Raw genomic sequence first — 22,734 nt, forward strand, 5'->3', positions numbered from 1 at the left:
TAACAACTCTTTGAAGGCAAGAGTTGCAGAGATAAAAGTAAGTTCTTGGATTTGTGGAACAGTGTATGGCATTAGATTTGGGTGGCGAACAGCAATCTTCAAGTAAGACCGTAAGATCATAAGAAATAGGAACAGGATTCGGCCATCCAGCCCCTCAAGCCTTCTCTGCTATTCAACAGGATCATGGCCTATCTACTTTCCAGCAATTTCCCCATAACACTTGATTCCCCTATGGATCACAAATCCACCTATGTCAGCTTTAATTAAACACAAGAACTCCGCATCCATGGTTCTCTGTGGCAAGGAGTTTCAAAGACTCACAACTCTGAGAAAAGAAATTCCTTCTCATCTCAGTCTTAAATTGGAGCCCTTATATTCTGAGACTCTATCCTCTGGTCCCAGACTCTTCCAAAAGGAAAAATGTCCTCTTAGCATTTAACATGTCAAGCCCCTTAACAATCCTGTATGATTCAACAAGATCACCTCACATTCTTCCAGTGTGTAGAGTCCCAATCTGTTAAACCTTTGCTCATAAAACAGTCCCTCCACAATGAGGATTATTCTAATGGACATTCTCTGAACTGTCTCCCATGAAGTCTTATAATTTTATAAAAAGTCTGAAATTTTAATCTCCTCTTCATTTCACTTAGCTGAGAAGCCGCTGAATCAATTTGGTCTTTTGAGCAGCTCTCCAAACCAATTTTTTTTTCAAAATGGATATTTTTATTTCCAGCTTGATCTCTGAATCCCATTAAGGCACATGTACTGGAGGATCCAGTTCATTCCTAAAATATGGACATCTTTAAAAATACATAAGGCTATGGCTAAAGGTGCTGGTTGATGACATTTCATGAACTATGTATAACTCTATTAATATCCCCTGTTAAAAGAGATTGCACATTAGGTCTCAGTGACAAACTGTTTGTGTGTCAGACACAATTGCTGAATTTTTTTTCCAAATCTATAAAGTCACTTCTTTCCTGTTACAGCTCAAGAGTCTTGCATAGGACAAGGAATAGTAGTTTAGCTTAAAGCAAACCAAGAAAAAGTCATCCTTGCAATGAAACATTTCTGTAGTCTAATATCCAGTCAATATCACATTTTGTTTAAGGCATTTTCTTAGACTAGATCTAGAAGGACTGCTGACAGAAGGAAATGACAGACTCACTGCATATACAACATAAACTACAGTCACACCTTGTGGTCCAGCCCACTTGTGCTGCTGCTGATTCTTAACTATACCTGATCAAATCCCATTTTCAAGAAGCACCCATATTGAGTGGGCCAGAGAATGAGCAATATGATGCCTCATTCCTGATGATTGAAACATCGATTCTCCTGCTCCTCGAATGCTGCCTGACCAGCTGTGCTTTTCTAGCACCACATTCTCGACTCTGATCTCCAGCATCTGCGGTCCTCACTTTCTCCCAATATACTGTTTTAAGACCATCTGAAACCTCTGTGATCGAAGATCAGTTTTGATAAGACAGGCAAAGAAAAATTGCTCCCATTAACCGATGGAGTAAGAACTAGAACAACGATTTAAGGTTTTGAGCAAGAAATGCAGGAGGAATGTTTTTTTAACGCAGTGAGTAGTAATAATCTGGAATTCATTGCATCCATGATGGGTGGAAGAGGAAACAATCAATGATTTTGGAAGGGAGTTGCATGGACACTTGAGAGAAATAAACTACAGGAATAGAGTGGGATAGTGGAACTGGTTGAATTGTCCGAAAAGAACTAGTGTGAACTGAATTGGCATTCTCAAGAGTTTCAATGACTCTAACTCACAAGAATGCAAGGATGAGAAGCAAGATTAGGCCATTTGTCCCCTTAAGTTACTAGTAACTATAGGCCAGTGAGTCTCACTTCTGTTGTGGGCAAAGTCTTAGAGAGAATTGTAAGGGATAGGATTTATGCACATCTGGATAAGAATAATGTGATCAAGGATAGTCAGCATGGTTTTGTGAAGGGCAGGTCGTGCCTCACAAACCTTATTGAATTCTTTGAGAAGGTGACTAAGGAGGTAGATGAGGGGAAAGCGGTAGATGTGGTATATATGGATTTTAGTAAGGTGTTTGATAAGGTCCCCCATGGTAGGCTACTTCAGAAAATACAGAGATATGGCATTGAGGGTGAGTTGGAGGTTTGGATTAGGAATTGGCTGGCTGGAAGAAGACAGAGGGTAGTAGTTGATGGCAAAGGTTCATCTTGGAGTGCCGTCACTAGCGGTGTTCCGCAAGGATCTGTTTTGGGACCATTGCTGTTTGTCATTTTTATAAATAACCTGGAGGAAGGGTTAGAAGGTTGGGTGAGCAAGTTTGCAGATGATACGAAAGTCGGAGGAATTGTAGACAGTGAGGAAGGATGTGGCAGGTTACAGCGGGATATAGAGAAGCTGCAGAGCTGGGCAGAAAGGTGGCAAATGGAGTTCAATGTAGCTAAGTGTGAGGTGATTCACTTTGGTAAGAGTAATAAAAAGATGGGGTACTGGGCTAATGGTCGGATACTTGGTAGTGTGGAAGAGCAGAGGGATCTTGGTGTCCATGTACACAGATCTCTGAAAGTTGCCACCCAGGTAAATAGTGCAGTGAAGAAGGCATATGGTGTACTGGCTTTTATTGGTAGAGGAATTGAGTTCCGGAGTCCTGAGGTCATGCTGCAGTTGTATAAGACTCTGGTGCGGCCACATCTGGAATATTGTGTGCAGTTTTGGTCGCCATACTATAGGAAGGATGTGGAGGCACTGGAACGGGTGCAGAGGAAGTTTACCAGGATGTTGCCTGGTATGGTAGGAAGATCCTATGAGGAAAGGCTGAGGCACTTGGGGTTGTTTTCATTGGAGAAAAGAAGGTTTAGGGGTGACTTGATAGAGGTGTACAAGATGATTAGGGGGTTAGATAGGGTTGACAGTGAGAACCTTTTTCCACGTATGGAGTCAGCTATTACAAGGGGGCATAGCTTTAAATTAAGGGGGGGGGGTAGATATAGGACTGATGTTAGGGGTAGGTTCTTCACTCAGCGAGTCGTAAGTTCATGGAATGCCCTGCCAGTAGCAGTAGTGGACTCTCCCTCTTTATGGGTATTTAAGCGGGCATTGGATAGGTATATGGAGGATAGTGGGTTAGTGTAGGTTAGGTGGGCTTGGATCAGCGCAACATCGAGGGCCAAAGGGCCTGTACTGCGCTGTAATGTTCTATGTTCTATGTTCTATGTTAAGCTGGCTTGTATTCAATAAGATGATGGTTGATTTGGTTGTGGTCTCAACTCCAATTTCCTGCCTGTCTTTCATAATCCTAAATGTCCATGTTAATTAAGAATCAAGTCTAATTCAGCCTTGAATATATTTGATAACACAGCCTCGTTTTTATAGTGAGAATACATCAGCACTGAAGTAGTCAGAAACCCCTGTGAAGTGGGCATTGGTAACATCATGGATGCAGCAGTGAACAGCCGTTTGCATGTCCCACCCTGGTCAGCCAGAGAGCCCAGAGACAAAGGCCAAGATAAACAAGTTAAGGTTTTCAGTGACATCACCGCTACTGCTATAGATGAGTAGTTGCAGTGGAGGAGGACACAGAGTTTAGATCCTGCCTTCCTGGATAGCGAGAGCATCCTCCTGCACAAGTACTCCCACATCTCTTGAAGGATGAGCCTACCTACTATACTCTACACATTTCTCAGGGTGTTCTATGCTCCTGCTCCTTGCTGTTGCTGAGGTTGTGGCTCATGCTATCTGGGGACTTTCCTATTGGTAAACAAGGCTGCAGTAGGGCACTGCACTGCCTGAATGATGTCAGCCAAGCTCCCCCCATGTCCAATGGCAATTTTGTTCTTTTGAGGATAGGATCAGTTGAGCCTGGCTGAATTAACTGATGTCCTGCTGGTGGCAGAGCTTTGCTCAGGTTCTGTGTGCTCACCTCTGCCTGCTCTGCATTCCCTAGTGCAGATTCCGCAACTTCCTTCAGTATATTCCTCACTCCCAAACTTTTCAAACCATTCCTGCAACTCCCAAGGAATCTCCAGGGGTTTTCCCAGTTGCACTGAACTGGGATGATTCCCGTAAGCTTCTAAAAACTATTCAATACTGTCAAAGTTGTAAAATGACTGCTTCAGCAGTCTTTCCTCTGTATTCCTGACCTCCTTCTGTGTGCTTGGATGTTGTAAACTGCCCCTTTCTCCATCTCAGTGCAAATCTCTGGCACAGGAGATGAGAGTGGGAACTCCCCATGTGGCGTCACATTTTCTTTGTACTCTCAATGTGGTGCCATCTCCCTGGAGATGAGAAAATGAAGTCCAACAACTTCACATAGATTGATTTTTCCTGCAGAATTGCAAACCAGGAGAAAGAAATGGAGGAGTAAAGCCATGAACAGATGAATGGGAGAGTGATATTAGAAACTAATGGTAGGAGATTGATTGTGATTTGAATTGTCCAATCAGGGTTTGGATCAGTAAAGGATAAAACTTTGGAAAAGGAACATCCAGGATGCCTGTCTTCATCCTTATATTCTCATGTTGGAATTTGTTATTGAGGAACAAAATACATGAGGTAGATGAGTTCATAGTGAATGAGGGAAGGAATAATCATAATGTGATAATGGTTAAAGCATAAATAAGCTGAAAAAAGATAGGAACATAGAAACTAGGAGCAGGAATAGGTCATTCAGCTCTTCAAGCCTACTCCACCATTCAATATAATCAAGCTGATTGCTACTTTATGCCATATTCTTGCTTTCTCTCCATACCCCTTGGTGTCTTTAATATCTAAAAAAAACTCCTTCTAACACATACTCAGTGACTTGACCTCCACCGGCTTCTGTGGTAGAAAATTCCATAGGTTCAGTTTCCTTTGAGTGAAGAAAATTTTTCATCTCTGTCCTAAATTGTCTACCCCATAGCCTGATATTGTGCTTTCTGAGCCTAGACTCCCCAACCAAGGAAAAAAATCTCCCCTGCATCTAGTCTGTTCAGCCTTGTTAGAAGCTTATAAATTAGTGGAAAAGTTAGAAAATCACGTTTGGACAATGCAAAATTAGAAAGATAAGGAATGAGGTGAAAAATGATATTGGCTCATTATACTGCAGATTAAGAGTTGAATACAAAAAGTACAAAAGTATAGCACAGAAACAGACTCTTCAGCCCACCGTATCTGCACTAAATATAATGCCTTTCTAAACTAATCCCAACGACCTGCACATGGTTCATACCCAAAATAAAGTACATAAAGAATACTGCAAAGGTGCAGAATAAAGATATATCATTGACAAAGGGTGTTATGGATAAACAAAAGAAATTGGAAACAAGTTACAATTGACCAGGCCAGGTGTTAGAATTGGAGGTAGGTGAGCACTTTGGGGACAGTGACCACAATTCGGTGACTTTTACTCTAGTGATGGGTGCATTGCAGGGCAAGAGTTATAGCTGGGGGCAGGGAAATTATGATGTGGTGAGGCACGACTTAGGATGCGTGGCTTGGAAAAGTAGGTTTCAAGGCAAGGGCGCAATTGATATGTGGAGCTTGTTCAAGGAGCAACTATTGAGTGTCCTTGATAAATATGTACCTGTCAGGCAGGGAGGAAAGAGTCGTGTGAGGGAGCCGCGGTTTAATAAGGAATTGGAATCCCTTGTTAAAGGGAAGAGGGCGGCCTATGTAAAGATGAGGCATGAAGGTTCAATTGGGGCGATTGAGAGTTATAAGGTAGCCAGGAAGGATCTGAAGAGAGAGCTAAGAGCAGCAAGGAGGGGACATGAAAAGTCCTTAGTTGGTAGGATTAGGAAAAACCCAAAGGCTTTCTATAGGTATGTCAGGAATAAAAGAATGACTAGGGTAGGAATAGGTCCAGTCAAGGATAGTAGTGGGAAGTTGCGTGTGGAGGCTGAAGAGATTGGGGAGACACTGAACGAATACTTTTCGTCAGTATTCACTCAGGAACAGGACATTGTTGCCGATGTGAATACTGAGTCACAATTAATTAGAATGGACGGCTTTGAGGTATGTAGGGAAGAGGTGTTGGAAATTCTGGAAAGGGTGAAAATAGATAAGTCCCCTGGGCCTGATGGCATTTATCCTAGGATTCTCTGGGAAGCAAGGGAGGAGATTGCAGAGCCATTAGCCTTGATTTTTATGTCCTTGTTGTCTACAGGAATAGTGCCAGAAGACTGGAGGATAGCAAATGTGGTTCCCTTGTTCAAGAAGGGGAGTAGGGATAACCCTAGTAACTATAGGCCGGTTAGCCTCACTTCTGTTGTGGGCAAAGTCTTAGAGAGAATTGTAAGGGATAGGATTTATGAACATCTGGATAGGAATAATGTGATCAAGGATAGTCAGCATGATTTTGTGAAGGGCAGGTCGTGCCTCACAAACCTTATTGAATTCTTTGAGAAGGTGACTAAGGAGGTGGACAAGGGTAAAGCGGTAGATGTGGTGTATATGGATTTTAGTAAGGCATTTGATAAGGTTCCCCCTGGTAGGCTACTGCCAAAAATACGGAGGTATGGCATTGAGGGTGAGTTGGAAGTTTGGATGAGGAATTGGCTGGCTGGAAGAAGACAGAGGTTAGTAGTTGATGGTAAAGGTTCATCTTGGAGTGCAGTTACTAGCAGTGTTCCGCAAGGATCTGTTTTAGGACCATTGCTGTTTGTCATTTTTATAAATGAACTGGAGGAGGGGTTGGAAAGTTGGGTGAGCAAATTTGCGGATGATACGAAAGTCGGTGGAGTTGTTGACAGTGAGGAAGGATATGGCAGGTTACAGCGGGATATAGATAAGCTGCAGAGCTGGGCAGAAAGGTGGCAAATGGAGTTCAATGTGGGTAAGTGTGAGGTGATTCACTTTGGTATGAGTAACAAAAAGATGGAGTACTGGGCTTATGGTCGGATACTTGGTAGTGTGGATGAGCAGAGGGTTCTTGGTGTCCATGTACACAGTTCTCTGAAAGTTGCCACCCAGGTAAATAGTGCATTGAAGAAGGCATATGGCGTACTGGCTTTTATTGGTAGAGGAATTGAGTTCCGGAGTCCTGAGGTCATGTTACAGTTGTATAAGACTCTGGTGTGGCCACATCTGGAGTATCGTTTGCAATTTTGGTCGCCATACTATAGGAAGGATGTGGAGGCACTGGAACGGGTGCAGAGGAGGTTTACCAGGATGTTGCCTGGTATGGTAGGAAGATCCTATGAGGAAAGGCTGAGGCTGTTTTTGGGCTGTTTTCATTGGAGAAAAGAAGGTTTTGGGGTGATTTGATAGAGGTGTACAAGATGATTAGGGGTTTAGATAGGGTTGACCATGAGAACCTTTTTCCACGTATGGAGTCAGCTATTACGAGGGGGCATAGCTTTAAATTAAGGGGTGGTAGGTATAGGACAGATGTTAGGGGTAGGTTCTTTACTCAGCGAGTCATGAGTTCATGGAATGCCCTGCCAGTAGTAGTGGTGGACTCTCCCTCTTTATGGGCATTTAAACTGGCATTGGATAGGCATTTGGCGGATATTGAGCTCGTGTAAGTTAGGTGGGCTTGGATCGGCGCAACATCGAGGGCCAAAGGGCCTGTACTGCACTGTATTTTTCTATGTTCTATGTTCTATGATTGGGATGAGATATGGGCCTACGGGGCACCATATTACACAAACGACGAAATCCAATAACATAACAGAAAAAGTTTTAGACAAGATAAAGGAATCAAGTATCAACCGTGAATGTGAAAAACCACAAAACACCAGTTAAGTTCTGATGTAAGTAAATATTTATAAATTCTATACCTTTTCTCCTGAAGGACTGGAAGTATCTTTTCCACCTTTTCCAGGAGCAGTCCAAGTCGTTCCCTAAGTTAATGAAATACAATAATTATCAAATTTGAAAATGGAAGTTCAACAAGTCAGAATATTTACAAAATTACAACAGTCAAATATCTTTGACTATTCAGTTCCCAGTGTTAAGTGATTATTTCTTGCCATCACAGATGTGAAGGGCCAAAGGGTCATTTTCTGTTCTACTGATCTCTATAGATCTATGAAAGCTTTGGTCATCCACACTTCTATCATGTCATTTTGTGATAAATGTAGTGTGCATTTAGATAATGAACTTTCATCTCTATCGTTTGCTATTTTTCCCTAATCTGACTGATTTGTTAGTGCCTTTTCTGTCAAACTCTAGTTATTATTAACCAAAGCACCATTTTGCATTCTTGCCTTGTCCTTTGCCATTAAGTTTATAAAGCCTTATTGATGTGAGGTCCACATCCCTTTCTAAAATTACTTTAAAACCCTCTCTACAGCCCTAATAATAGACATTTTGAATCAAATTGTTCAGATGCATTGTTATTCATTGTTAGAGCAGGTGGAACTTGAATCTGGACATTCCAGCTCAGAGGTTGGGACCTCGAGGTAATCCCTCAGAAAAACTCTGGTTCTAACACAGTTCAGGTGAAGAATGGCCAAATTCACAGATCACACACCTCCCTCTACCCTGTCTGAACTTTGTTCTTTGCTGCCTAAACGTTCACCAGTGTATTAATTTTCTATACTGCTTTATAGCAAACTATCTCTCAGCAGGAGTTCTGACAATTTAGCGCATCAGATTTGAGAAACACCTACAGGATAAAGGTCAGGATTCATTTCAAAGGCCAATTTAATGAAGGACAATTAGTCACAAGCCACGTTCTGCTTCCTAATTGTCTGAAATCTACTGTTGGGTACAATCAGCAAGCATTAACAAATTTAAATAAGCCAAATGGCACTTCCAAAATAATTTTCACTTTTGAAACAGCTAGAAGATACTACAAAGATAAGTAGGCCCCAAAATCCTGTCAGCATTCTTTAAATTAGTTTCAAAAGGCAGCTAGGTATAGTACTTGGTGTGAATGGGATTAAAGATTTTGGAGAGTAAACAGGATTAGGCTACTGAGTTGGACGACCAGCCATGATCGTGATGAATGGTAAAGCAGACTCAAAGGGCTGAATGCCTGCCTTCTGCTGATATCTTCTTTGTTTCTATGTTTCAAAAATCATCTTGATTAAAAACTGGCCCAGTCTGTAAACATCATTATTTGAAAAATGGAACAATGCATACCAGGCCCAAATAATTCCCTCCATAGTGTTGTTACCTTCATTAATGTGTTCCTTCAGAGGACCACACCTGATTCAAAGGCCTGCGATAATGCTTCTACTTGGATTTGAGCACATATCAAAGGAACACACTTCAGTGTGAACCTGAGGGACTGCTGCTTCATTGAAGGTGCTGTCTCTTTGGTGCCACCATTTTAAACCACAAACTCAATTTTCTGCCCCTCAGATGTAGATAAAATACAACCTGGGGAATTCTCTTCAGTCTTGCAGCCAACTTTCATCACTGAGGTTATCTAGTCATGGTCTGTATTGCTCGTTGTGCAGATCAGCTGCTAAGCTTTCTGCAATAAGATAGTGATTCCATGTCATGAGCATAAATTGGGTCTAAAGTGCTCTGGAATATCCTGGTATTATGAAAGGAACTTATTATTCCCTTTCCTCTCATTACAATGCTTCTCTGACCTTCACTTGCTGGATCTGACTTTATTTTCTACTGGCTTTCCTTCAAATCAATTACAATAGACCTTACTTTTCTTCGAAATTCCATCTGCTTTTCTGCTACATTACTGACAAAAATACCTAATTGTTGTTTTTGCACATTTTGGACAATGGACTGTTCACTCAGTGCTGATTTCCTCTGTTTTTCAAATGAAATATATTGGTGCATTTTGATTATTTTTGCCATTTTGTGAGTTGTTTTTTGATATATCTTTGAGTGTTTTAATTTTGATTCTTCCTAAAATTTGGTCAATTGCACAATTTTGTTGACTTCTTTGAGATCATAGTGCTGAATTTTTGTCCCTTTGTTGTGAGTAACAATAATCATATAATACTCCCAAGACAATAAAACAGTGACTCAATACAGAGAATCAATAATATTGAGCAACTCATAATACCAAAAGTGGAAATAATTAGAGAAAAAATTCTGTTTTCCTCTCCCCCTCTCAATAATCAAACACGATCCAATAATTATGCAGCTGACTACACTTTGGAAAATTGAATACTGGATTAATTGTCTATACTTATCCCATCCTCATTCCAGGTTTTGAGCCACAAACTCCTACAAAATGGACACAAGGTTGCAGTGAATTGCCATTTCCTTCTGCAGGATGACTGACCGCTCCTTCAGACAAATTGGAAGGATTGAATGAATTATGAATGCTGACCTGAGACTCACATCAGAGCTTCTAGTCTAGAGGTAGACACACTAACAATTGCAAGACAAGACCACCTACATGTGAAAAATTATTCAAGATTTTTTTTATGCTCTTGCATGAATTTCAACTGTAGTCTTATTAAAGTGACGACCATCTTGCAACCAAGAATGCTCAAATTACTGTTGTGCACTGCACCTCCAGGTTTGATTCAGGAATTCAAATAAATGCTCTGGACATTGTGAAAACAGTAGAATTTTCAAAAGAACATGAGCATTAATACATTGGAGACAGCACTCTGCATATTGAAGGCAAACCAAAAGATTTTATTTTCTGAGTTGAATACATGTTCATTATGTGAATTTTAATCACTAAAACCAATCCAACATTAAGGGAATATGACCAGCCTTTAGTCTATTTTGCCTTTTGAATTGCAGACTTGGCTGTGGGACCTTAAAAGAAAGGGGAATATCAGTTACTATTCTGTGGTCACAAACATCACATTAGCAAGTCATCAGGTCAGCCTCTAGTTATTATTGTACATGATGTGTCAAATGGCTTGTTGTTGATAGCAGGTCAAAGTCAAAAATACAAGATTTGATCACCAATAATTTTCCCTTTGAATGACTAAAAAACAGTCAACCTGTAGTCCTCTTATTATCAAACCTAGTTTTTCCATTCTCTCTGACCCACAATGGTTCCCTGGCAAGCAACATCAGAGTTTTAAAATTCTAATGCTCATTTTCAAATCTCTCATGGCTACATCCCTGTCCCTCTCTTTGTCATCGGCATCAGCAAGATGTACTCCTCTAATTCTGACCTCTTGCCCCTTTCTAGTTTAAATTTCTTCACCTTTGGCACTTCATCTTTAGGCGTTTAGGCCCTGGAATTCACCTAAGCCTAAACCTCTCTGACTTTCTACCTCACTTCCCTCCTCAAAGACACTAACTAAAATGTACTTCTTTGATAAAGATTTTGGTTATCTAACCAAATATTTCCATTTGTGGATCAGTGTCCTTTTTTATTTTGTAGTGCTCCTTTGCAGTGTCTTATAGAGTCATAGAGTCATATAGCTTGGAAACAGACCCTTCAGTCCAATTAGTCCACGCTGACCATGTTCCCAAACTGAACGGGTCCCACTTGTCTGCATTTTTAGATTAGATTAGATTAGATTCCCTACAGTGTGGAAACAAACACTTCGGCCCAACAGTCCACACCGACCCTCCAAACAGTAACCCATCCAGACATATTTCCTTTTAACTAATGCACCTTCCATTAGGTGACCTGTACATCTTTGGACTGTGGGAGGAAACCGGAGCACCCGGAGGAAACCCACGCAGACACAGGGAGAATGTGCAAACTCCACACAGACAGTCACCCGAGGCTGGAATCGAAACTTGGACCCTAGTACTGTGAGGCAATAATTTAACAGGCCCTTCGGCCCAACAAGTCAACACCGATCCTCCGAGGAGTAACCCATTTCCCTCTGACTAATGGATCTAACACTATAAGTAATTTAGCATGGCCAATTCACCTGACCTAGACATCTTTTGTGATTGTGAGAGGAAACCGGAGCACCCGGAGGAAACCCACTCAGACACGGGGAGAACGTGCAAACTCCACACAGAGAGTCACCTGAGGCTGGAATCCAACCCACGTCTCTGGTACTGCGTGGCAACAGCGCTAACCACTGAGCCACAAACCTTTCCTATTCATACACTTATCCAAATGTCTTTTAAATGTTGTAGTTATATCTGCATCCACTACTTCCTCTGGCAGTTCATTCCAAACACAAACCACTCTCTGTTTTAAATGTTGCTCCTGATGCCTTTCGTAAAACTTCCTCCTTTCACCTTAAAACATGTCCCCTCATTTTGAACCCCACCACCCAACTCTAGGGAAAAGACCCTGCTATTCACCTTATCCAAGCTCCTCATGATATTATAACCCTCATAAAGGCCACCCTTCAATCTCCTAGGCTTCAGTTAAAAAAATCCCAATATTGGATGTTTTGTTACATCAGGCATACTTTTTATAGCTGCTGTCATTCTAAATCCTGACCTAGTCCCCCTGCCTCCCTCCTTCTGTAATGATCTTCAGTCCTAAGATCCTGGGTCTTACAGCACCTCTAATTTTGGTAACCACCCTTAACTTTAATCATTCCACCATTGACAGCCATTCCCTCAGCTGCCTCAGTACAAGGCTCTGGAAATCCCACCTAAGCTTCTCTGACTCCACTCCAAACTTTTATTCCTTTAAGTTGGTCCTTAAAACTGACTACTATTGCCAAGCTTTTGATTATTTGTTTGCTGTTTGCAAGAAGTGGTATTTGTCGATTTATATATTAGAATATTTTCTTGGTTAGACCTGCGAGTAAGGCAGCTTGGAAAAGTATGTTCAACAAAATCAATCTCCTCTGGGTCAGTTCAAATATTCCAAACTAATAAGCAACATTTTTCTCAATTTACTGCATCTCAGAAAATGATCCCTTAGTGGTCAGAGGGTGCATAGGTGATTTTTAATTGAAAGTCCACATCAAGGACTAGCCCAGTATCGAGAATTGTTGATGTTCGAGAAATATGATTCCTCCAATGAGATACCAGGCACATGCAGATTAAAAACAGGAATAGCACATAGAACATAGAACAATACAGCGCAGTACAGGCCCTTCGGCCCTCAATGTTGCGCCGACCTGTGAACTATTCTCGGCTCGTCCCCCTACACTATCCCATCATCATCCCATGTTCTTATCTAAGGATTGTTTAAATCTTCCTAATGTGGTTCTGCATTTTGTTAGCCATAATTGACTAGTCTGCCATTTATTGTCAGGATGATGAGTAGCTTGGAGGGGAGCTTGCAGATGGTGGTGTTTTTATGTATCTGCCACCCTTTACCTTCAAGGAGTCATGGATTTGGAACATGCTGACTTAGAAGCCTTGATGAGTTTCAGCATGAATATTGTAGATAGTACACATTTCTGCTATTGAGCATTCATAGTGGACAAAGTGAATTTTGGAGTGACCTACAGTGTGACAATATTATGAGTTTAAGCGGAGAGAAGTTGAGACAGAGGTACAAAGTGGTCTGCTTCAAGCCAAAAAAGTAAACAGCTTCTGAGGCCTTGGTCTTTATTTAAAATTAGAACAATAGAATGGGTGGGGTCAAGCTCCCACAGAAGCAGGATTTTTCGTTTAGCTTTCAATAGTTGTTAGGGTTATGAAAGCTGTAACATTTCTCTCGCTCTTTGCTACAGCTAAATGCTTGGGTTCTCTTTTTGCTGCCAGAATTGCATTTGAGACAATCCATTATGCTGACTTTGCCTTTGTCAAAAGTGTACTTATGCGATGTTACTGTATTGGAATAGTTAATGACTAGTTTATTGTGTTGTTAAGTATTTCATAGAGTTAGAGTTAAGCCCATTCTTTTCTTTTTATTTTGTCTGTATTTTAACTATAGTGTATGAATATAGAGTATTTTGCTTCAAGCCTGGGAGTTTGTCCAATTGAATTGCATCCAGAACACAACACCTATCACGTGGCTTTAAAATAAGAAAAACTTATAAAATCCCTACAGTGTGGAAACAGGCCATTTGGCCCAACAACCCTCTGTAGAGTATCCCATCCAGACCCATTCCTCTACCCTACTACTGTACATTTCCCCCTGGCTAGTGCACCAAACCTACATATTTCTGAATGTTATGGGCAATTTAACATGGCCAATTCACCTAACCTGCACATCTTTGGAGTGTGGGACAAAACCGGAGCACCCAGAGGAAAACCACGCAGGCACGGGGAGAACATACAAACTCCACACAGACAGTCACCCAAGGCTGGAATCAAACCTGGATTCCTGGCGCTATGAGGCAGCAGTGTAAATCACTGAGCCACCATGTCACCCTTAGGGTCCAGAGTTAGATCAGAGTGGTACTGGAAGAGCACAGCAGGTCAGGCAGCATCTGAGGAGCAGTAAAATCAACTTTTCGGGCAAAAGCCCTTCATTGGGAATGGCTTAGGGGTCCCTAGGGTCAAGGCTGTCTCCTTAACATAATTTGAGGAGGTTTGGTCTGGTCCCAACAATGGGATGCTGATCAAATAGGCTGTTTTAGCTTCTCTAGTGTCTGGTGTGTATGATAATGGTTCTGAAATGATGAATAGTTGATTCTGCATTAAACTCCACCTCATCTCATGATGCTATACATTTTGCGGGAAGACCTTGATGGAGACAGACTTGTTATCAGTATCTCTCAGTAGTTTTCACTATTCTGTCTAATTAGCCAATGTGACTTGTACCCGTTGCTATTATGCAATAAACATTTTAGCATTTCTGATGTGTTGTATAACCTAGGCTGGCTTTTGTCCAGCCAAGAACCTCTTCTCACAAATTCTCACTCATGGTTCATTCTCTACTACCATTAATTAAATAGGCCCTTCATATCAGCATCTCCATGGCTGGAAACAACATTTGACTTTCATTCTAGTAAATTCCTGTTGCAGGTTTATTTTTGCCTGGGACCTTTATTGGTGCAGTGTCCCATCAAGGATGATCTAAATCACTTTTTGTTTATTTATAAAAGTAAAAAGGAGGTTTGGCAAGAACACTTTATCCAACCATTTGCTGGTAAATGTTGGTTCCAGAAAACATGCAATAGTCTCAAGTTTCTTGAGTGTTGTTGGAGCTATACTCATCAAGGCAGGAAGAGCGCACATTCCTGTCTAGTGCTTTGTAGATGGACACGTCTTGAGGGGGTCAGAAGGTGCTCCAGGATTCCTAGCATTGGACTTGCTCATATAGCCATTTTATTTGTATGGCAATTCCAGTTAAGTTTCTGCTACTTTTCAGCTCAAACCTGGATATTGTCCAGTTCTTTCTGCATTTGAACATTGACAGCATTAATATCTACGAAGTTGCAAATACAGGTGAACGTTGTTATCTATGAACATCCCCACATGAGACCCTATGATGGGGGGTGGGGGTGGGGGGTGGTGGGGGGGAGTAGGTCATTGATGAAGCACTGAAGTTGGCTGAGCAGAGGACACCACCATGATGAACTCCTGTGTAGAAGTCCTGAAGCTGATACAATTGACCTCCAACATTGCAACAAGTATGGCTCCAAAAACTTTTCCAATGCTCCTTCATGTCTCCATTGGTCAAATAAGGTCTTGATCCTAAAGACAGTCACTCACACCTCACTTCTGGATTTCACTCTTTTGTCTGTGTTTGAACCAAAGCTATAATGAGGTCAAGAGCTGAGTGGCCCTGGCGGAACATAAAGTGGGCATCACTGAGCAGGTGCTGCCTGTTAGCTCGGTTGATAACACATTCCATCAAGATCAGAGTGGTGCTTTAAAAGCACAGCAGGTCAGACAACATCCAAGGAGCAGGAAAACCGATGATTCGTGCAAAGGCCTTCGTCAGGAATGAAGCTGGGAGCCTCGGGGGTGGAAAAATAAATGGGAGGGGGGTGGAGCTGGGGAGAAGGTAGCTGAGAGTGCAATGGGTAGATGGAGGTGGGGGTAATAGTGATAGGTCGGAGACGAGGATGGAGCAGGTGGGGGTAAGGAAGATTGACAGACGAGACAGGTCATGAGGACAGTGCTGAGCTGGAGGGTTGGAATTGGGGTAAGGTGGGGGGAGGGGAAATGAGGAAACTGGTGAAGTCCACATTGATGCCATGGGGTTGAAGGGTCCCAAGGTAGAAGATGAGACATTCTTCCTCCAGGCATTGGGTTGTGAGGGAGTGGCAATGGAGGAGTCCCTATCCACTTTCTGCAAAGACCGTTCCCTCCACGACTACCTGGTCAGGTCCACGCTCCCCAACAATCCACCCTCCCCTCCTGCCACTGCAGGAATTGCAAAACCTGCGCCCACACTGCTCACCCCCTCCCCTCCATCCAAGGCCCTAAAGGAGCATTCCACATCCATCAACATTTCACCTGCACTTACACACATGTGATTTACCGTATTCGTTGCTCCCAACGTGGTCTCCTCTACATTGGGGAGACCGGGCGCCTTCTCGCAGATCGCTTCAGAGAACGTCTCTGGGATACCCGCACCTGTGGCCAAACACTTCAACTCCCGGTCCCACTTTGTTGAGGACATGCAGGTCCTGGGCCTCCTCCATCGCCACTCCTTCACCACCCGACGCCTGGAGAAAGAGCGCTTCATCTTCTGCCTCACAACCCCATGGCATCAATGTGGATTTCACCAGTTTCCTCATGCCCCCTCCCCTCACCTCACCTCAGTTCCAACCTTCCAGCTCAGCACCTTCCCCATGACCTGTTTAACCTGTCAATCTTCCTTCCCACCTATCTGCTCCACCCTCCCCTCCAACCCATCACCTTTACCCCTACCTCCATCCACCTATTGCACTCTCAGCTATCTTCCCCCAAATCCATGCGCAGTGAGCCAAAGGGTGATGAGATAAATGGGAGCGGGCTGAGGCTGGGCTCTTTTGGGGCCTTGGATGGAGGTGAGGGGGCACAGATTATGCAACTCCTGCAGTGTAATGGGAAGATGCTGGGTTGGTGGGGGTGGGCAGGGGTTGGACTTGATGGGGGAGTTGTGGAGGGAACGGTCTTTATGGAAAGCAGATAGGGGTGAGGAGGGAAATGTATCTTTGGTGGTGGGGTCCCTTTGTGGGTGCACCTGCTTTCTGTGCACAGGACATACCTGTGAAATTTTCCATTTTGTTGAACAGATGCCAGATTTATAATTGCATTCAACCAGCTTGGCTATGCAAGCAGCAATTCTGGAACATAAGTCTTCAGTACTATTGCCGATATGTCAGTGGGCCATTAACTTTGCAGTATCTAGTGCCCTCAACCAATTCTTGATATCAACTGGAGTGAATAAAAATCAGCTGAAGCCTGACATCTGGGATGCTGGGGAATTCTGGAGGAGACTAAGATGGATCATCCACTTGGCACTTCCAGCAGAAGATTGTTGTAAATGCTTTAGCCTTGTATTTTGCACTGATGTGTGAAGCACCACCGTCACTTAGAAGGGGGGTGTTTGTGGAGCATCTAGGTCATTGCTAAATTGTCCACAAAATTCACAACTAGATATGGCAGGACTGCAGAACTCAAATCTGATCCATTGGTTATGAGATTGCCCAGCTCTTTCCAACACAGACCTTTCCTATTGTTTGGCATGCAAGTAGTCCTGGCTTGAAGTTTCAGCAGGTTGGCACCTCATTTTTAGGTGTCCTAGCATGCCCACCTGAATTCTAAATTGAACCAGGGCAGATCCCTTGATGTGTTGGTAATATCAGAATGGGGGATATGCCAAGCCATGAGTTTACAGATTGTGCTGGAGAATAATTCTATTGCTGCTCACAGCCTGTGAATGCCAGTCGTGAGTTGCTAGATAGTTGCCAGTTCAAAGTCTGTTCCATTTGGCATTGTGATGTTACCCCACAACCAGAAGGAAGATATCCTCAATGTAAAAATGGATCATGTGACTGCACTCTTACTTATACTGTGATGGACAGATGCATCTGCAGCAGGCAAGTATGGTTTTCCCTCTTATTAGTTCACTCACCACCTGCCACCAAGCAAGTCCAGCAACAGTGTCCTTGATCAGCTCAGTCAGTAGATGAACCAGTTGGTGAAGAATTACATTGCTAAAAATTTAGGTTTGGACAAAGTCAGGCCAGTTTATACAACATATCAGAAATGCTAAATAGTGTGAACAAAAGCAGGGCTCGGCAGGGGGCATGGTGCTCATGTTGTGAGATTAGAGGTTGATAGGCGCGAGAGAGAGAGAGAGAGAGGTCTTTGATAAGGTAAATAATGTTTTTGGAACAATCACAATATGAAACAAGGAACATTATACAACACCAGTTTACGTGAACATCGGCAGAATCTGAGACATTAACTTTATGTCACTGACTCACTGCTGTGAAATTAACATTACTGTCGTCACCCCCTCCTCCACTTTTCACCTCCACACACTATCAGAAAGGGACAAAGAGCGAGTCACTTGTCATTGCACTTTGCTCTCCATGCAACCGTCAAGGGGAGAATGTTCGTGTGACTGTCAGAATTCTCTGGTATTGAGGTACTTCAAGCAAATCTGCAGTAGAAACCAGTACAACTGCCATAATGTAAAGTCAATTATTTTCCTCTGCCCCCAGCATTGATTTAAATAAGATACTCAGGCTGCAGGCTGGACTCAATTACATGTGGGATCAACTTCCAAGAGTACAACTTTACCGAAGTGGCAGTCATAACTTAAGGGAAGGTTTAGCAGAAATAAAGAACTTTTTTTAGGGCAGTAGTGTAGGCCTGCCAAATGTAGAATCAAGAGCTGAATATGATAGATTTGATGATATAGATACATATAAATTTACAAATTGGGTGCAGGGCTGATTTTCCATCACACATACACACACACAGACTCAATGTGTGAAGCTCAAGCGAGCAAGATAATTGGTGTCATTAAGAACCCTGTCAAATAAAATACAAACACTTTGCAAAGCTTGACAAGAATCTCTCTGCTGAGTCTGAGTCGCACTACAGACAGCTTCTGTGGATCACTTAGAAAACTTTTAACTGGGTTAAGAGTTGCGTAGATAAGCTTTTTTGCTGAATCAATATGTTCTGGGGTGCTGCCCCTTTAAGAGAGTTGGTCAGGGGACCTGAAGGGATGGAGCTTGAGTTCAATCTGAAATAGGCTGTGGAGGTGTGAACATCCTAAATCATGTGTACCTCTTCAGATTTGCCATTTGTCTACCTGGTATATAATTCCTGGTTGCAAAGGAAGCACCAACATAACACATCCAACAATATTTTCTCCTCGACCTCACCTGCCCTAGCCAAAAATAGTGTAAATCATATGTAAAAAATAGTCTTCATTGAGAATCATGAAAATGACAGAAAGGTTTAGAGATCAAAATATGGTATCTCAAATCAAATTAATCTCTTCTCATAATTAACCAAATGTTGTTTAGTCCTTATCATTAAATTCTTAACAAATGCTAATTAATTTGAATTATTATACCATTCCTCAGTCTATTTTTTTCAAGAAGTTTCTGTAATACTTAATTGACCTCTCTGAGTCAAGCATCTCACAAAAGGTTTCCCACATCCTACCCCAGAGACCTCACATCAATAACTGGCCATTAGACTTGTGACTCGCAGGAACATATGTTTTAATTGGTATTGTCATATGTAGTGTTACACCTGTTGCTTCTAAGAGAATCCAGACATTCCTTCCCTGCCATTATACATCCTAACACACTGCTTCCATCCTATTCCCTATTTCTCCATCTCTGTTGCATCAGTCCTGATGATGCTACCTCTCATAGGGTGCCTCAGAAATGTCCACTTTTTGCTTAACTGAGGATTCCTTACTATCATGATTGACAGAGCCTTTAGCCATATTCAACCCATTTCCCAGACTTCTGCTCTCACCCTTTCTCTTCCTTCCCACAACACCAAGAGGATTCCCTGTCCTTACTTTCCATCGCACCTGCATCCAAAAGATCATCAGCCGCCATTTCCACCACCTTCAGGAGAATGTTACCACCAGACAAATACTCTGCTCCCCTCCCCGGTCAGCATTTTTTAGGGACAATTTTCCCCTTGGGATATTCTGATCCACTCCTACTCCACTCCCAACACTTGCCCCACAGCCCCATGGCATCTTCCCATGCAATTATAGATTTTGCAACACCTCCTCTATTCTCACTTTGTAAGGCTTCCGACTCACCTTGCAGGTGAAGTAACATTTTGTCTAGACTTCAATCAATCTAGTCTACTGTATACGCTCAAAATGTAGTTTCCTCTACATTTAGGAGACAAAAAAAACCGACTGGGTAACTGCTTTGCAGAACACTTATATTCTGTCTACAAAAAAGACCCCGACTTTCCAATTGCCTGTCACTACCAAATACCACCATATTTGCTGATCAACATTTCTATCCTGTGCTTTCTCCAACAAGCTTAGTGTAAGCTGGGGAACAACATCTCAGGTTCTGCTGATGAACCTGACAGCATTCAGGACTACATATTGACTTAAATAATCTTATAGCCTGATCAGCTCCTTCTATGCCTTTTACCCACTCCATACCACAGCTCCTGGAATGACATGGATTGCTTTCAGCACAGCCAACCCATTTTAATCCATTTATCATGACCATTATCTATCCAGCTTCTCTTCTTGCTTGGTTAACTATCAACAATCCTTTTGTCGGCCTAACGTTTTTCCTTTCTCTCTCTCTGAATTCCATCTCCACCTCTCTGCTTATTCTTTCCCCAGGCCCAACATCCCCACCACCTCGGTTCCTCTTCTGTCACCAATGTGAACACTACTTTTCCCTAGATGCTACCAGTTTTGAAAAAAATCACTGGACTCAAAACATTAACTCTGTTTCTCCACATATGTTGTCAAACCTGATGAGTTTCTCCAGCAATTTGTTTTTGTTTCAGATTTCAACATCTTCAGTTTGTTTGTTTTATGGTTTGAGGTCTAACAAGTGTCTCGTGTAAGTTCTACATCACCTCCTTGCTCTCGTAATCTATGCCCCTATTAATAAATCTGAGCACAGTGCATGTTTTATTATCTGCTCTGCTGTCCTGCCACCTTCAATGATTTGTGTGCATATACTCCCAGGTCCCTCTGTTCCTGTAATCCCTTTAGAATTGCACCCCTCATTTAAAATTATTTTTTAATATTCTTCCTGTCAAAGTGCATCACCTCAACTTCTCCACATTGAATCTTATTTTCCAGCTAGCCACCCACTCCACCAAATTGTCAATGTCCTTTTGGAGTTCCACACTCTCTTCCTCATAGTTTAAAATTCCTCCAAATTTAGTGTTACCTCCTAGGCCAGATCACCTGTTCTCATAGCAGTCATAGTGGATAGCATCAACCTGCATGTTTGTGGAAGGCGCTGACATCACAGGGTGAATATACTGTGACAGCCATCAGAAAGACAAGCTCGAGGCAAAGGAGAAAAGTTTGTTTAATAACCATGAGTTCAGAAAATAACTGTTACTGAACACTTCAATAGTTTTATTCAGCTCTCAGGGATCTTGTGAGCTTCATTATTCAAGTTAATTTCCATTTTTGGGATTACATTATCCAAATTACTCGACCGTGCAATGTATCTCTCTCCAGTTCGATTTGCTTTGACGTTGCCACTGTCTGACTTATGAGGTTATCGGGTTATGGCATAGAATTCATTTAATTGATCTAACGACATAACATAAAAGTTCTGTAACTGTGATTAATGTAAGTCCTGAAATTAATACCAGTCTCATTACATGGTGTGTTAGCAGGAGCTAACCATCTGCTGGTGTCTGTCATCACAGCTCCAAGATCAACAAAAAAAAATTAAAAAGGAAAGTATGAAGATGGACACACAGAAGGATAAAGAGTCAGCACTTAAGTAATTACTGTTTAAATTTCACTCTCCAACCTAAGGCCAATGAATAATGTATAGCTCGGGTTTAAGTAGATTCTAGGCAGAATGTCAAGATCTTGAAGAGGGCACAAAGCATAGCAGAAGGATTGGGGGATTGGAAATGATGGGATTGTTCCCCTTCGAACAGGGGAAGTTAAAGAAAGATTTAACAGATTTGCTTAAAATTATGAGACATTTTGACTGAGAACCAAAATCTCTTTCTACATTCAGGGTGGCACAGATTAAAGATTATTTCCTCAGGGTCTAGAAGGAGAGGAGGAAATTGCAAATTTCAATTGCAAATTTATTGCAATTTATATTGCAAATGATTCTGATTGGATCTGTACTTTCTGAAAAAGCAATGAGAGTTGATACAGCAACTACTAGTCTTCTCCCTTGTGCTATTCAGCTCCAAACATTGAACAACCTTATCTGCCATTCACCACTTCTCCAGGTGTCTGGAACGATGGACGTGAGCTGCCCGTGAATCACTGGCAGTCTTGAAGGTAGTTTGGAAGTTGCAGTATTTCCCAATTAATAAGTGTAAGCTGTTTGCAAATCAGTGGTAAATAGATTCCTGTCTATCGGTGGTGTGTTTGTCGATCCAGTGTCGGCACACCACTTTATCTCGTAATCTCCACCCAAAACTGGGAAACTGTAATTAAGTCCTCTACTCACCACCGCACCTCTCTTCACTGTCACACTGGCTATGCTTCACTGGACCTATTAAACAAACACCACCCTGAGAGTCTGCATTGACACTGAGGGAGCTCTACCAAAGGTAAATGTGGATTTCCAATCCGTCCGGATAGTGGAGGAGCAGGACAGTGGTGCATGATCCCATGTGGAGTCAGCTTCCTGTGCTCTTTGTGCTGTTGCTAAATTGTGTATTGTTATTCTGGAGTTAACACCCAGTCTGACATGGAAGAGATGAAGAGTTAAATTCTCTCCTCCAAGTATTCCCCACTTCTTAGGCTTATCTACTTAACTGTACCAATGAAAGGAAGTGATCTTCACTTCATAATGACTGTTATGTAACTTACCATCCAACTACAAATAGTAAAAGAACATGTATCTCTGCTTATTTTGGTCAGTATTCAGTATTTG

General features: G+C 42.1%; 1 protein-coding gene across 5 annotated transcripts in view; it reads right to left on the bottom strand.

Annotated features, from left to right (window-relative positions):
• Positions 1–22,734, bottom strand: part of LOC140463703 (uncharacterized) — a 438,200-nt gene that overhangs the window by 348,177 nt on the left and 67,289 nt on the right. For all 5 annotated transcript variants that reach the window (XM_072558071.1, XM_072558067.1, XM_072558062.1 and 2 more), the window contains one exon: positions 7,762–7,824. In XM_072558071.1, coding sequence (XP_072414172.1) covers positions 7,762–7,824 — 63 coding nt within the window. The remainder of the gene's footprint in view (positions 1–7,761; positions 7,825–22,734) is intronic.

Source organism: Chiloscyllium punctatum, chromosome 3 (genome assembly GCF_047496795.1).
Source record: "Chiloscyllium punctatum isolate Juve2018m chromosome 3, sChiPun1.3, whole genome shotgun sequence".
NCBI lineage: Eukaryota > Metazoa > Chordata > Chondrichthyes > Orectolobiformes > Hemiscylliidae > Chiloscyllium > Chiloscyllium punctatum.